This window comes from Brienomyrus brachyistius, chromosome 18, assembly GCF_023856365.1.
Source record: "Brienomyrus brachyistius isolate T26 chromosome 18, BBRACH_0.4, whole genome shotgun sequence".
In the NCBI taxonomy this organism is placed as follows: domain Eukaryota; kingdom Metazoa; phylum Chordata; class Actinopteri; order Osteoglossiformes; family Mormyridae; genus Brienomyrus; species Brienomyrus brachyistius.
Genome location: NC_064550.1, coordinates 9,837,315 through 9,853,202, shown reverse-complemented (window position 1 = coordinate 9,853,202; position 15,888 = coordinate 9,837,315). Strand labels below are relative to the sequence as shown.

At 42.3% G+C, this 15,888-nt stretch overlaps 2 protein-coding genes across 3 annotated transcripts in view; one reads left to right on the top strand and one right to left on the bottom strand.

Annotated features, from left to right (window-relative positions):
- Positions 1 to 3,090, bottom strand: part of cux1a (cut-like homeobox 1a) — a 120,546-nt gene extending 117,456 nt beyond the window's left edge. The window contains exon 1 of one of the 2 annotated variants that reach the window (XM_048983607.1): positions 2,962 to 3,090. In XM_048983607.1, coding sequence (XP_048839564.1) covers positions 2,962 to 3,024 — 63 coding nt within the window. In that variant the 5' untranslated portion in view covers positions 3,025 to 3,090. The remainder of the gene's footprint in view (positions 1 to 2,961) is intronic. The other variant, XM_048983608.1, reaches the window with a different exon arrangement.
- A 6,568-nt stretch (positions 3,091 to 9,658) lies between these two features.
- myl10 (myosin, light chain 10, regulatory) lies at positions 9,659 to 15,587 on the top strand. The gene is made up of 7 exons (XM_048984356.1): positions 9,659 to 9,808; positions 11,131 to 11,217; positions 11,292 to 11,367; positions 12,213 to 12,317; positions 14,099 to 14,177; positions 14,563 to 14,611; positions 15,386 to 15,587. Exons 1-7 carry the CDS (start codon positions 9,806 to 9,808, stop codon positions 15,488 to 15,490), a joined length of 504 nt encoding a protein of 167 aa, XP_048840313.1. The 5' UTR covers positions 9,659 to 9,805; the 3' UTR covers positions 15,491 to 15,587.
- Positions 15,588 to 15,888: the final 301 nt, after the last annotated feature.

Below are 15,888 nucleotides of genomic sequence, written 5' to 3'. Positions count from 1 at the left end.
ATTAGTGTCAGGACAACACATTTTACCATCCGGAAAAAACCCACAGACCCAACACTCCAGATATAGACCCGGAGTCCAAGCATTTCCTTCCGCAGGAATACATTTAAACAGAAATTTTACTATCTTGTAGCCTGGCACTGACAGATCTGTCATTGCTAAAATAGTATTAGTATGAGACTGTTGTCATCAGAAATACACCTCAGTGCCGTAGTTATACTCTGAGCCCACTTTAAAGTAAAATGTTAAATGCCACCCCATCGTGGACAGCAATTTTCATGGTTTTACTTCCCGGTCTCCTCAATTACTCCTACAGCCTACAACATTTCGATAACTTTGCCATTTCTTAAAAGAAGATAAGGCACATTTTATGATCTCCACGTAGTGTCATTGCATATTTTAGATTCTCAATCTGGAAGGGAAACACAAAGATACAGATAGTTAATAACGGTATGGAAAGGAAGGAGAATTAGTCCAAAAGGAAAAATATACGGGAACTCGCTTAAAAGTTAGACTGACACTACCCACTACTTCAAAGGGCTGGGATATATAGTACAATCTATAGGCTGCAATGAGCGACGTTTTACTAGGGTTAAGGAAATAGGTCTCAAAAAATTAATTTACGAAAATGGCAGCTAAAGATCCAACCACAGAAAAAAAAGCTTTTGATAGCTTTGACACGTTAAGACATAAAACACAACTAACAAAACAAGAGCATTCAAGAGAATTATTAGCGTTATATAGACACCTGGGCGCATTATTACTGGACAACCGCAGGCACCTACTGGGGAGGGCACTGTCGAAATGCACGACACGGAAAAAGCACCTCCCGAAAGAAAATGAGTTACAAATACGCACTTCGGGTTTCGGCACACGATTTTAAGCAACTTCTTAAAACCGCAACGGTGCAAAAGGAAATTACAATAACGAATAATGCACCCCCACCCCTACAAATGCTCCCGATCACACGATCAAACCAAAGTGGGGGGGGGATCAATGCACATCCTTCCAGCGATCACCAGCGGTCCAATTAGCCGACCGCTTTCCAACAAGCAGTCCAAAGGCAATCAACGCCGAAAAAAACGTATTTTAATTGATGAAAGCCTCTTTTAATGACCGTCACAGACAGCGACCTGCTCGGGGCTGCACTATCCAGCTAATAAAGGAGCCATGGCGGACACTACTGAGAGAAGGGGGAAAAAACTCGATGCTACCTACCACGATGACAAAGAAAACATCGCGTAATATTTGTATATTACTGACATTAATGTTGCGGAGTTCTCTCTTCGTTACAAAATAACGGTGGGGGGGGGAGGCAGGATTTTCCCACCTTTTCCAGGATCTGACACGACGTGCGGTGACATTCCGGTACCTGAACCGACATTCGCCCCGATCCCCATTTTATTACCCACAAAGTGCTTCCCCCCCACAAATTAATAGAGAAAATATAACATCAATTATTGTCGATATGGGGGTAGCGTGGTAGTGATGTTAATATCCGACAGTCGTTTTTGGATTTCGTTGGGATTATTCAGAAAATGTTCAATCACAAGCCCCTTACCTGAAAAACGGCAAAAACAAAAAGAAAAGCTCCCAAACGACAGTTTAAAAAACGCTCAAAGGATAAGTATTTCACAGCCTTTTCTTGGGGATATTAACGTTATACGTGTATCCGAATTATTCAAGATATCGAAACAAATAATCAGTTAACGAAAGTCCCCCTTCATTTCCTCCAGGGACAATATTTCACTCCCCGAAACGGTTTCGCTCCATACGGATTTTAAAACTATTTCAACAGATTTAAAACAAACATATACACAGAATATGGTTTTTAAAAGCTAAAGATACATTAATAAAACTATCGGATAGAGAACATGGTTTGACATGGATCGATATCTGTTAGCAATAACAAGTCAATTCACTTTAATTTCTAAAACTCGCTTTTCCAGTGAACTTATTATTGTGAACTAAGCAGCTGTCAATACAGGGTTTGCAAGATAAAACTTCACAGCTATGAACTTCAGTCAGAAAATTTAAACTGCAATAACTCCACTGCTTTTTGTTTTAGGAAAAATCCCATTATAAACCCCAACCTACAATTTAAACGTAGTAGACAAGTCACCCAGAGAAAATAAAATATTACTGTAATACGTAAATGTGGTGTGATTCTGTTTATTTAAATATATTTACCAGCAAAATACAACTACAAAGACATTTATAGAATCGGCAGCAACGTTAACCGCTAATTCGTTAACTAAATTAGAAAAAGTGGTAAACAACACACAAAAACGTATTTAAGTTAATTCGGCATGCATTTAATGTATTCATTAAACCAGGATCGATAAAATAATTCGTTTTCAAATACGGAGACAAACTTCCAGGGATTGTAAGTTTTCAGTCGTGCCTAATCAACTATCTTCAAAATCAACTAATCGTTCTACAACTCATGTATTACGCGAAAACATAAGTTATTCGTTTCAAAATACATTTTTTTCGTTGCTACAATAAATAAAACAACTTACAGTGAAATACAAAAATAAGAGCTAACTGTCTGCGCGCGAGCCCGTTTCGGTCACCACAGCGCCACCCGCGCTCGCGAGACACAACAAACGCCTTTCAATTTTTACAAAATTATTCACACAAAACACGCCAAAAACCCATCAAAACATCCACTCTGCCATGCAAAGTTAACGACCGGCCGGCGAAACTCAGCTACGGGCACCTGGGCCGGCTTTAGCCCCAGTTTGCCTAGGTGGCCGTTTCCCCGCGGCCATAATGGCTGATCGATGGGAATTGAACAAAGAGGATCAATTTCCGATCAGCGAGAAAGCCGCTTCAATCAATGGGAGAAGCGAGCTCCTGAAAGCGGCCCCAAACACCGGCAAAGAAACGCCGGAGCACCGAGACACGGCCCCGGCGGCAGCCCTCAAGAAAGCGAAGCAACGTAAGGGGAAAAGGGCTAACCTGCAGCTGCTGTAAATCAAAGCGCTTCCAATATTGAAACATCGATCCAGCATTGGCCGCCATCTTGAGACATATTGAGACGGAGTGAGAGGCTGATAGAGAGAGAGCGAGGGGCCGGAGTTCGGAGGAAAGGAGGGGGAGCGCGCGCAAAACACGGAGCGGAGCGATCGAACGCGCGCTTCGCTTATTGAACAGGGCCGCGGAATGGAGTTATCGAACAGGAACCTGTGGTATTGAACAGCGCCGCGCAATAGAATTATTGAACGGGAGCCGGCAATTTTTTAAACCGATAAAACAAGGAATGGACTTTCTTCGCGCAGATCGCGCGTTCCCCGCCGCCGGGATAATCGCTGGCAAGTGTCTCTTTGTAACTGTTTATGTTAATTATAGCATTTTATTGGCAGTGACCACGATATCGCTTCCAAACCAACAGAAGACGAACACATGGTTTAATCGTGTACTGTTACACGTGTTGTTTACTGTGTGTTTTTTTAAATTGATTGCATCAGAAATAAACCGCAGCTACTGCACATAATCAGTGCCGTTTATAGATTATTGATTGTTGCTTTTAATGGTTTTATTGATTTTTGATACATCCGTTAAAATACACTTGTCGGTGATTTATTTTGCAATAGCACATTTAGTCTGTTGTTGTTATATCGGATCTACTTATTTCACTAAACCTTACGGATAATTCTACGGATAGTTTCTCAAGTATTTTAAATTTTAATGCAGAAAACACCTGCTTAAGATCCTATGTCCTATAAAAGTAATATGCAAAACACGCTGCTTAAAATAAATGCGACAAATAACATTCCACAATACTGTATTCATGGATGGTAATTCAAGGCTTATGTTTACTATTCCACCGAATATGTTCTTTGTAATTGCATTAAATTGTTGCTACAATTAATCATGTTACCAAGAACGCTTTTCCCTTCATTTGGTATTAATAATTGTTTGGAGAAAAACCATGATGTCTATAATAATCCGGTGATTTGACTGCAGATGAAATTTGCCAACGACTTTTTTTTAATGACCAGTGAATAGAAACTTGAACTTAAACTTAAGATAATGGCGCCCCTAGAGACAGAAACTAAAATAACACGATAACCTTTTCCTTTTTCTGTTAAACGAACAGCAGTCTTTTACGGAACATTGATTTTTCGTTTTCTGATTATACGATACCGGTCTCCCATCCAGATTGTACATCAGTCTAGTGCTTTTGTTACAGGTACAGACATGGATTAAGCAGAGGCGTTTGGAAGATGGATGAAAGATTGATTATGCAAAACTTATTTGTATTTTTATTATTGTTTTGAATTATGGGGGTTCACTTTTACTGCAGAGGAGGTTTACATTTTTTTTTTGTATTTTTAGATTTTATAAGAAACTCTTCAATCCTTCACTTTGGAAATTAAATTAATTTAGTGGATAACTATTAATATAATTACAGTCATCCCTTGTAATTTAGACTACATCTTTGCACCATCTGACTAATTTGAACTATTTTTGTTGACCTATTAAAATGTAAACAATATAATAAAATTAATTAAAATATGGCAATATTCACAAGTCTGTTTAATTACAATTAATAGCGCATGTTTTTAATCAATGTCAACAACTTAATTTATAGATAATTTATAAATTGCAACACTTACTTCTAAAACATTACACAGCTGTATTTTCCACTTTTAAATACACTACATATATTACCTTTTAATTAATCTAGATGGTGGAATTGTTTTTTTAATAATTTGTAATTCGAAAGTTGACTGAATAGTTATTGAACAAGTTCATATTGGTGTGCTGTTGTACATTGTGAAATATGCTGTTTAAATTAAGATAATAAACCATCTTTTCCAGGCATGCAGCATAATCCTAAGACATTCAAAGAACATTTAATACTTCGATACTCGGTATTTTTTTTCTGTCTGGCCTCACGTATCGAATGAGGAATTTGTTTTCCGCTCTCTATTGTTTTTCACGAGTCCCACCCCGCGAGAGTCACTTCTCATTTTCGTCCTGCTCCACCACTAGCAGATATAGTGCTTTTTTGTCAATTAATTATAAACCATTAGATTTCCTGGATCACAAGAAGTCAGAATGCAGCAAAAACAACTGGAGGATGGACTAGGTGGGCAGGCCCACAGACAAGAATTACAAACCGCTCGTTCAGTAAACAAGAATACATCCGAAAGCAAACTTCAAAGTACACCCTAAGACGTACAGCAGGCTGCTGGTCCATTTGATTCCAGATTCCGTCTCTCATTCCCAACTTAATTACATTTCCTGTCAGTTGACACTTCTCTTGGGTGGAGTGCACAAAATGATCAAACACTAAACCTGAAAAACAGGTTTCCTTGCGCTATTCATCACAATGAGCCGTTAATAAGAAACACCTTTTCCGATTTTTCCCATCAATTCTGTAGCTATTTTCAGTTTCATTTTGTAGTAGTAAGGTGGCCACAACAGTTACAAACATCTTAATTTACTAATGCACACACACATGGAAGAAGGTATACAGTACTGATGCACATTTGACGTACTTTGACAGGGTAGCTTTATAAACTTATGTGTTATTGTTTGGTCATTAGCACATTACTATTATTCTGCCTTTGAGCTTCTACAATGATGATGTCATATATCTCAAGTTGCCCTGACGATAGGCCACTGGGCGGGAGGCCTTGACAGAGTCCTGCATCTCTCCTTTTTATCAGTACCTGCCTATGGTCCTTTAAGACAAGAGAAGAAAGAGAAACAATAATTGATAAAAGACAGGTGCAAATGAAAAGCGAAGCAAGCAAATATTCCCGACAAACTCACTAGTTTTTTTTTTATGTTACAGACGTGGATGGATCTTTTAGTCACCTAAATCATAACCCTTGATCTTGATTTATTAGGTAAGAAAAGTAATCAAAGATGGCTGTTCAAAACTGTACTTTAAATCCTTTTCAGAAGATTTACACCAGGGACCGGGAATACAAGGTGTGTTCCCTGAGGAGTTTTTCTTACACGAATTTAAATAAAAATAAAAGTACAAAATTAAGCAATTGCTCCATAATTCATAATCATTTAATTATTAAATGATTATATTTTATCTGAGTTAAATTATTGAATTGTCATCTCAGGAATAACCACTGCAAATGAATTATGGATTTGACTACATGAAAAGGTTTTTTTTTTTTTTGGTGAACTAAAAAAATCCCATGCATATCAGGCAGAAATCACTTCTGTGAATCTACCCCTTTTTGCGGAAAGCAGACCTCGCTACCCAAGGCTTATCCACCTGGGCAGCACAGGCAAGATCAGCATTTTCACCCATTTTCCCACAGTAAATATTCAGGGTCGTTGTAATTTATAGCGCTGTCAATCCCCCACTCTATCATCTACCGTTCAAAAGTAATCATGGATGGGAATGTGTCAGCGCTGAAAGCTGCTTTGTACACTGGGAAATATCAGTGCTTGGACAAGAGAAATGTAATAACAAGGCGAGTGGTATTTGCTCTGTGAAGATTGGAATTGTGCTGTATGGTTGGGTGATCTTGATGAGAGAGCGCGCACGGCGTCCCTTCACAGAGCTGTCGAGGTGTAGAGAGCCCTCGCACGCATGCAGGACAGACCTTTCCAAAGATTAATGATGTTTGGGAGACACCAATTAAAAAGCGAAATTATAGTTAATCAACCTGCCATTGCGCTTGGCTTAAAAATGGTCCGGCTTAAGCAGGACGTGAGCTGTAACAACCTTCCTCTGTCGTTTCACACAGTTATAGAGCCATACTTCTGCGGAACACGCAAATTGAAGTATAACTTACATATTGCAGTGACCCACATATTTACTGAGAATCACATTTTCCCCGTGGCTCAACAATATCTCCAATATCTTGCACAGAAAAACATCAATTTGGAAAAATTCAGCTAGACAATAACACAGAGGTTCTTACAACCCCACAAAAACACTTCAAAAGCACTGTTCAGCCTGAGGGGAAGAAATCATGTTGAATGAACGCGTAAGCCACATGTGAGGGGGAAGCAGGAGGGGGAGACAGGAACGTTTCCTGTTAATCACACTTAAGTTTTCCCCGAAACGGTACATGCTGCGCTTAGGCATCCAGCGTGTCTGAGGAGCAGAGGGGAGGCGGCGGGGACCGGGAGGCTGGCGCTCCCGCAGGATGCGAGACGCGGTGCGGGAGCCCGAAACCGAGCCGTCCCGGGGAATTTGTTTTCCTAACTTAGGATCTTCACATTTCTCCCCAGGCACCCATCAGACAGGAGGCGTCCTCTCGAGACTTCAATTAGGCTTTTTCTCTCTCTCTCTCACTCTCACTCACACACACACACACACACACACACACACACACACACACACACACAAGCCTGCCTATTATGCCCGCTGTCCCGTTTCATTTTTATTTTTATAGTAAAGAAATCTCCGGAGTACCAAGAACACAATATCCTACGCTGGATTAAAACGTATCAATATTTATCAGATTTTTAGAAATAAAACGTCAAAGGAAAGTAAACAGTACTGTTTCCCATAGAGATTCTTGCTGGAATTATACCGATTTTGAAAGAGTGAATTCAGGAACGCGAAGTTAAGATAAACCGGCAAAGAAGTGAACAGGAGTCATGGACTGTGTGACAGATTTCGGTTAAAAGGCTCTCTTAGTATACTTGCCCATGATTTCTTTAGGCATCAGAGAATGCATCGAGTCTATGAAAAATGTGATAACAATTTTGATAAACTTGATAAATTTGATACCCTAGAACTGAAACAACATTCGACGTGAATGGGCGGCCATCTAGCGGAGATCAATTTGTGCTGCGGTTGATCCCGGTTCCCCCGTAACATTTCAGAACATATAGCTAACTTCCTCCAAAAAAGGCTCGCTGCTGTTTCCTTGCGTTTTATTTTTCGCAGTCAGTACCTCAGTTTCATGCCTGTGACCTCCATGCTTTGAAAATGCTGACGTATTGAAGGGGTGGAGTATTGCGGAAAAACATAATAGCCTTCAAAGCAATTTTGAGAATCTCGTTCTGAAATTACACGGCCATCCTGCTGTGCTTTTTCTCCCACTAATGAGGAGTAGAGGACCGAAGAATGTGTTGATTGCACGCACTTAATCAAGGACTTAATTGTGCCCTTAACAGCAAAACGGCATTTCCCAAAAATCTGCTTTAAGTGGATTACGAAGTCACGTCTGCATCCACAATCAGGCTGGTGTAGCCATCATTAGTTTATAACTTAGGACACGTAATTTTTTTTCTCTGACTGACTATTCATTAGCTTTAGAACAAGTAGAGGCAGCTATTGTGTTCGTACTTGCTAGATTATGGTAACTTGGTATGGAATCCCTGCATCAACACCAGAGGGCGCCACAGTTCTGTGAGCAGAGGAGCAGTATTCATTGGCTCTTTGTCTTTCAACAAAATATCGTCAAAATCAGGTGGAACTGTTTAAGCCTTTTGTATTCGCAAGCAGGTGGTCACAGCCTTGTGAGTTACTTGGTGAAAAGACTAACCCTGCCCAGGCCACGTATGGTGCAGTAACTATCCAAGCGATTCGATTTGTCTGTCGGCCTCTGAAAATGGATGTGCCTCTGGTCCATAGTTGCCAACTACTGGTGCAACTGGGGTGAGCCTGCTGGACAGAGATTGACAAGGCCAGCCAAATTAAGAAACAGTTACATGCTTACAAGATCTGCAGCTGCTTAAGCTATTGGACAAATGCCCCCCCCCCCCCAATAAGCGAGCCCATGGTGTCGCCTAACATGGGCACAACCACACAGCCTGGCACCTCACGAGGGTTGGCATTCTCCTCGTTTGCTGCCATCCCATTCCCCGAAGTGTCAGGGTCACGCCACACAAGGTCTCGTACGCATATCCATCAGGAGGCCGCAATGAAGAGCCTCGTCGACCTGCTCTGTCTGGCTGTGGGTCATGAGTGCTGGGTGAGCTGCTGTCTCTTAGCATGTATCTCAATAAATCTGTGAACCAAGCACCCAACTTCTCTTTACATGTGTGTCCCACTGTCATGCACTATGTTCTGCCGGAAAAACAAAGATCCGTTTCAAGTCTCAGAAATGGGAAAAATCCTCTCAGTGCATCTTCTTCTCTGCAGTGGAATCATATTTGCTTTTTACGGAGGAAAAGTGTGAAATCTGTCCCATGTCTGAATCTGTGTGTTTCTAACAAACCCAGAACCTTCTGATTGTCGCCCAAACCGCGCACTTCCTTCTGAAAGTCAGTTGGGAACAGTGCTGACATGACCGGCTTTACTTCAGACTTGTTAAGGAGCTGTTTTAATATTGCATGTTTTATAGGTCATACATGCTATCGGCATCCGACATCTTCAACTGGGATTTGCACTTATTGCTGTGAATCTGTTCTCTCCAGTGTAACTGACTGTGAAATGTCACCTCAGGTAAACAACATGTTCCCCCCTGGGCCTGAAGATATATAATGGCATTGACCAGCCAATGGGATGATCTCGCCAATAGGAACAAATGAGCACTTTGTAGCCATCTTAATGACAGGACTTGTAGAGACAAAGCTATTCGCAGCTTATGTGGCACAACATGTGACTCTGATGACAGTTTGTCTAGGGCCTGATGTCCTAAGATAGCAGCACCTAGTGTCCCTTCCATGGTGACGAACATCTGTCTTTTAAAAGGGGGCGGAGCCTTTCCATGTCAGGAATCCCTTTGGACCATACCTTCCTTTATCTAAACATAGCAATTGTGTTTCACTGGGTCAACCGGGATGATATATAAAAGGAAAGGTTCACTTTAAATCATCCTTCCAGGGTTTTGGCACCAGGGGACAAGAAAAGAGGCTTCGCAGAATGGTAGGCTCCTCTAATTCCCTGGCTTTCCTCATTAACCCCTCCCCGGTTTATCACAGCATAAGTGCCCCAGCGTTCTGCATGTGTGACTTTTATACCCCTGCATATCCTTAACGCTGTCAGTTAACATTGCGAGAACTTTGCTGCCAGTCAGTATCGCGCGCGAGTGCCGCACCGCTCAGAAAATATGAGCAAGCTCACTCCGGCTGGGGTGGCATTTGCTGACAGGATGACTGTGAACACAGATAAGGGGATGGCATAATTAAAAAGGCTTCTTTTGCAAAAAATGGGATGAAGCATGAAATTATTCAGATTTTACCACACTGTCAGAAAAAAGGGTACAGCCCGGGTATAGGTTTGTTCCCTGAGGTACAAACAGCATGAATGTACCCCCAATGGTAAAGAACCTTGAGGGTACAGTCCCAGTGACGAGTAATTGTACCCACAAAGGTGCAAAATTGTACATTTTTCTTACACCCAAATAACCTAAAAATAGCAAAAATAGAAAAGAAGACTGAAGATAAATATAAATCAGATCAGGAAGGAGGAGGGGTCCTCTCGCAAAATGTTCTCCCAAAGGATGTTTCTGTTGACCTTATAATACCAGAACCTTGAATCTTTTGTGTTTTGCATTCAAATGCGTTATAAAAATGGCATCATTAAAACGGCTGTTGTTTGTTGTATTTCTCAAATCAAAACGGTGAATGTAAACATAAAAGAATTTAGGACAGATATGGCGACTGATATTGTCTGAATCTTAGAAAAACTGGTTGATTACAGCAGATTCCAGCAGGAAAGTTCATAAGAAAAAGTCCACTGGGTGTAAACTGTGTATATTCTGTGAAAGAATACACTGGAATGTAGCAGTGGTGTATGTTGGCTTTATTTACTTAGATACAGGTCAAGCAGATATTGGAGTGTTGAGTTTACCATAACCGAGTTATAAGCCTTGTTTGAGTCTTGTAACTCCTGAGTCACGGGAGATCTTTTGCAGCTGAGCGGTATAAGGTTCGCCACATGGCTGTCATCAGCAGGCTTTCGCTTCGGCTCCAGTGCTCAAGGACTTGCCAATCATCATAAACTCCCTATAAAGGGCATCCACGTATTTATTGTTACACCAAGCATTTGTGGAATCAGTCTGAAACCAGATCCACACAGAAGCCACTCAGTTCGTCCAGCAATGAGCTTTGGCAGAGTTCACAATCAACCAGCTGACAATGTAACTCAGGAAGGCACATTCCGGCACATTCCGGGCAAGCGCATGGATCTCTCGCTGCATTTGTCACTGTGGCAGGTGGTACCAGGTATGCCTCTCTATTTCTTAGGCACCGAAGAAGGCTAAGAAGAAGGAGGGCGCTAGCTCCAACGTCTTCAGCATGTTTGAGCAGTCCCAGATCCAGGAGTTCAAGGAGGTGAGGCCAAGGACAAGTTATAGGCTATTACGTACAGCACTGGGAACAACTCCTGACCCGTCTCCCCCATTCAGGCGTTCACTATCATGGACCAGAACAGAGATGGCTTTATTGACAAGAATGATCTGAGAGACACATTTGCAGCCCTCGGTAAGTCAACATTTATCTCCCACAGTCGCTTATCAAGTAGAATAGAATACATGTACTTCATTCATCAATCAGACAGATTTCACATTCCGCATCTTGCGATTGATGAAAAACACAGACAGGTGTATATACTGAGATGAAGCCTTGATCCTCTTGGCAGAGGACAGGGCCAGCCTTTTCTCCACAGGATTCAAACTCACAACCTTCTGGACACCACCCATGTACAGGGTCACTGTGAACCTAACCCAGGAAAACACAGGACAGTCATACATACAGTTTCACACTATGGGTAATTTTGAGACACCAGTTCCACTACCAGTATGTTTAAAATCTGGGAGGCACCTGAGGCCCAGAAGAAATCCCCACTAACGTGAGGAGCAACTAGAGGAAGCGGGATCAAGACACCTGATTGGTTGGTTCTGCGTCCTCTAGTCGCTTGGACCCGCCTCCTCTACAATCTGATTGGTTGTCTCTCATTTTTCATTCCGCCCTCAGAACATTTTTGTGTAAGAAAAACTCCCTGAGCCAGCTGAAGGCATTATAGTGTTACAGAGCCAATCACAGAGCCACCATAATGTCCATAAGCAAACCCAGCCCCTGGTCAAGCTCCTCGAAATTTACAGGGACGCCTCTTCCGGGGACTAAAACATTCCATTACTGGTTGATTGCTTCGCGTCCGTCTTCCTCTCCTCATCGCATGTCACATGTTTCGCCATAAGTATGCATGTGCCCCACTGAGCCAGTCTTCAGGTATCCTCGCTCGTTCTCGTCTCGCTGTCCTGTCGGTCCAGTCTGCTCGGTAGGCCGGCTGTTTCCCGGGACGACACTTCTACTCTCTCTCTCCGCAGGGCGTCTCAACGTGGGCAACGACGAGCTGGATGAGATGCTGAAGGAAGCCCCCGGGCCCATCAACTTCACCGTTTTCCTGACCATGTTTGGCGAGAAGCTGAAAGGTTGGGCGCCACGCATCACGCCACAGGGCCGAGCTGATAGAATCCGGCCAGATCTCAGTGTGTCCGCCTTGACACTGCCAAGAACACCTTTTGCAGGGCAGTGCCTTCTAACAGAAGAGCCTTCAGACCTCAGGGCCAATTTACCCTGAAGTGAGCTTCTGCTTGGAGACCTAGTTTACACTTGGCTGTGGCTTAACCTGCCCAAGATAAGCTGGTCAAAAGTATTTACTGAGAACAACCAGATACCAGCTCTTCATAAAGATATTACTGATAAGCACGTATCACAATCAACAACAAAGAACTTTACTGGTTTATACATACAGACACACAAACAGAGTATATATAATTCAGTAACCACTTTATTAGATATACCAACATACAAACTAACTACTCCCTCCTTCAAACAGTAAATCATGTGGCTGTAACCAGTGATGGAGATTTCAGGTCCAGAGAGTACAAATCCAGACCAAGACTTAGTTTCAACCAACCAGTTGAGTATAAAGAGTCATAGTCACAGAGTACTCAACTGGTTGGATGAAACAATCTATACTCTCTGAACCTGAAATCTCTACCTCTGGCTGTAACTGAATATATCCAGCATGCAGACGGAATCTCGGATCCATTACTGTGCAGCTAAGTGTTAGAATGGCCAAGATGTGTGATCCGTGGTCATGTTGGTGTTAGACATGGTAGTGTCACCTTCTCAGAATCAGCCATCCTGGGCCTTACCCATGCGACAGCGAGTGCAGTTTACAGAAATGCTGCGATAAACAGAACATGCAGTCAGCGACACCTCATCAATAAGAGGTCGGAGGAGAACAGTCACATTGCCTGGAGGTGCCACAACAGCTCAGGACGAGATCGGCATGCAGAAAGGTGTCACTTAGTACCCTGTTTCGCAACCTGGTCTTCCGGGACCCCGAGACAGTCCACGTTTTTGTGGGGGCTGGGAGGGAGCAAAAACGCAGACCGTCTGGGGGTCCCCAAGGACTGGGTTTGGAAACACTGTCCTAACACACAGCTCGTCAACCTTCGAAGTGCTTTTGGGTTCAAATAAGGGTGATACATGGTGCTGTGTAGGGCTACCTACAGAAGTAGCGTAAGCGAGTAGTGTGAGACGGGCGAGATACAATTACCATTCATAACTGCATGTATGAGATGTTTTCAAATTGGCCATTTTGTGTATTTAACCATACAGCAGCCTCCCTTAAGATAGATGCATATTGAAACACGCACAGGTGGCAGTACCGTACCAAATATGCAGAAATACAGGACAGCCACAACAGTAAAATGATGCAAGTGATGATCAATATAATACAGGTATGTCATGTAAAGAATATGCAGTAAAGCTGTACATTAACTGCACTTCATAACGCATTCATAGAAAATTCAGTGTTCTATGCAAGCATTATGAAGGTGCACTGAATGTTCTATGAATGCGTTATGTATTCGGTAGTTTCTCATCACCATATTGGCCCACAAAAGTAAATAGTTATATTAGGACCTTTATATTTAATGTTGAGGTTTTATGCTGGCCTTTTTAATGTATTACAATATCTAAGCTAGACCACAAGCACATTTTATTCTACAAATGCACCGGTGGTCATAGGAAAATATTAATTATACACATATACCCCCAGAAGCTGCTTCTTGATTGTGGATTGTGGACTTAGGGATTTGATGCTTGTATTCTGTTTGTATTCTCTTCTTATTTCAGATTTGGTTCAATGGCCTTTTCATCGGTGTTGAGTGGACATATATGGTTGTCTCTCTGTGTTTAGGTACAGACCCCGAGGAAACCATTCTGAACGCCTTCAAGATCTTTGACCCAGAAGGAAAAGGAATTCTCAGAGGAGATGAGTGAGTAGTAGGCCTTGATACACAATGATCAAAATGGCAATTCCGAAATGATTCTATTCTTTCTTCAGTTAAATAAGCTTTTTTTTGAGAATTTTGTTTCATTGGATACCTGCACAAACTTTAGTTTTCTAAAACAGTATCAAGAGAACAAACAGATTTGTCGCTCTGTATTTTGCATATGTGTGGGATTACTGCATTTTCCAGAGTATGTCCTTAAATCTAGATTTAAATAAATGTTTCTGAGAGGCCCTGTGATGAAAGAGGAAGATCCAGATTCAGGAATCTGTTAACCTGAAGTATGATTTGTATATTTCTGCATGCAGTTTGTAACGTTAAACGCCACGTGCAACATCTTGTGTATTACTTGGATATTGTTGCCTTACAGGATTAAATACCACCTCATGTCCCAAGCGGATAAGTTCTCTGAGGCGGAGGTACGGCACGTTCCTGTCATCTCGCCACAGGGGGATCCGTGGGGATTGTGGTTCCGTAGAAGTATCAGCTTTCCCATAGCACTGCCTCACCGCCGTCGTTATCGGTTTATGATGCACGTTTGTCACAAGCTTCAGTCTTATCGATATGCGGTCGCCGTGGATTAGGGAAGAGTCACAAATAAACTTGGAGCGTTCTGCCAAACCACAGGCATCCCAGTAAAGAAAGTAAGCTGGAAATTAGATACAGGATTTAAGTGCTGACCAAATAAACTTGCAGTAAGCTAATTCCAGGCTGATATTATGCTCATTTTGAGTCCCTCTCACATGCAGATAGACACACGCACTCGTTCGTGTGTTTCAGCCATCCAGAGAGCTTACTTCGAACTTGAAGGCAGGGAAAGCTCGGATATAAAAATGAGCGAGAGGCAGTCCTGTCAGCATGCAGTGGCATCCAGGGACGCGTCAAAGCTATTGCTCCATTTTCATGGGCTGTATGATTATATAACCCCACAGTGGTATAATTATCTTGAGCTAGCCCGGGTATTCCTACCACCTGCTTGTCTTTATCAAGCTAGCATGTGATCATACAGCGATATACCATTAGCTTGAAAGTGTAGCCGTGGCAAAGTTAAAGGAAGTTCAAATTAGCTACTAGCTTTAAGTGGCTGTATTTTTAAGTCCTGCCTATTTTGGGGGAAAATTGATGCCATCAGACAAAGGCTGATCGAGAACCTTCTGTCCAGGCATTACAACTGAGCTCTCTCTGGCCTGTAGGTGAACCAGATGTTCACGAACTTCCCCCTGGATGTCGCTGGGAACCTGGACTACAAGAACCTGTGCTATGTCATCACCCACGGCGAGGATAAGGAGCAAGAGTAAGGCGGGATGGGCTGCTCCTGAGATGTAACTGTACATAACCTCCCCTTGATGACCTGCCTCACATCTCATTGTCAATAAAAATCTTGTATCAAATTTACATTGACATGGCTGTCAGGGAAACGTGTCCTAACATCACCAAGAATATTTGGTTACTCTCGTCTCTGATTGGACACGCTTAGAAGTCACAAAGGTGTAAATGTCTGACAAGCTTACCAGCCGAACCGAACGTACAAATCGCTGATTATAAAACCAGAAAGACTACATGTCATGTATTGAATGTACCTGGAAAATACAGCTTTGCTGAGAGGGGGTGGGTGTTGCACCAGCGGAATGACACAGAAGCATGTAAGTGCTTCCTTAGGAGCTACGATGCATGACAGGTCCTAACCTTAAATGGC

What these genes read in the sequence shown, in the direction of transcription:
- myl10 (XM_048984356.1), top strand. An exon ending in AGATCCAGGAGTTCAAGGAG is followed by an intron (nt 11,218 to 11,291) that starts GTGAGGCCAAGG and finishes TCCCCCATTCAG; the next exon opens with GCGTTCACTATCATGGACCA. An exon ending in GTTTGGCGAGAAGCTGAAAG is followed by an intron (nt 12,318 to 14,098) that starts GTTGGGCGCCAC and finishes CTCTGTGTTTAG; the next exon opens with GTACAGACCCCGAGGAAACC.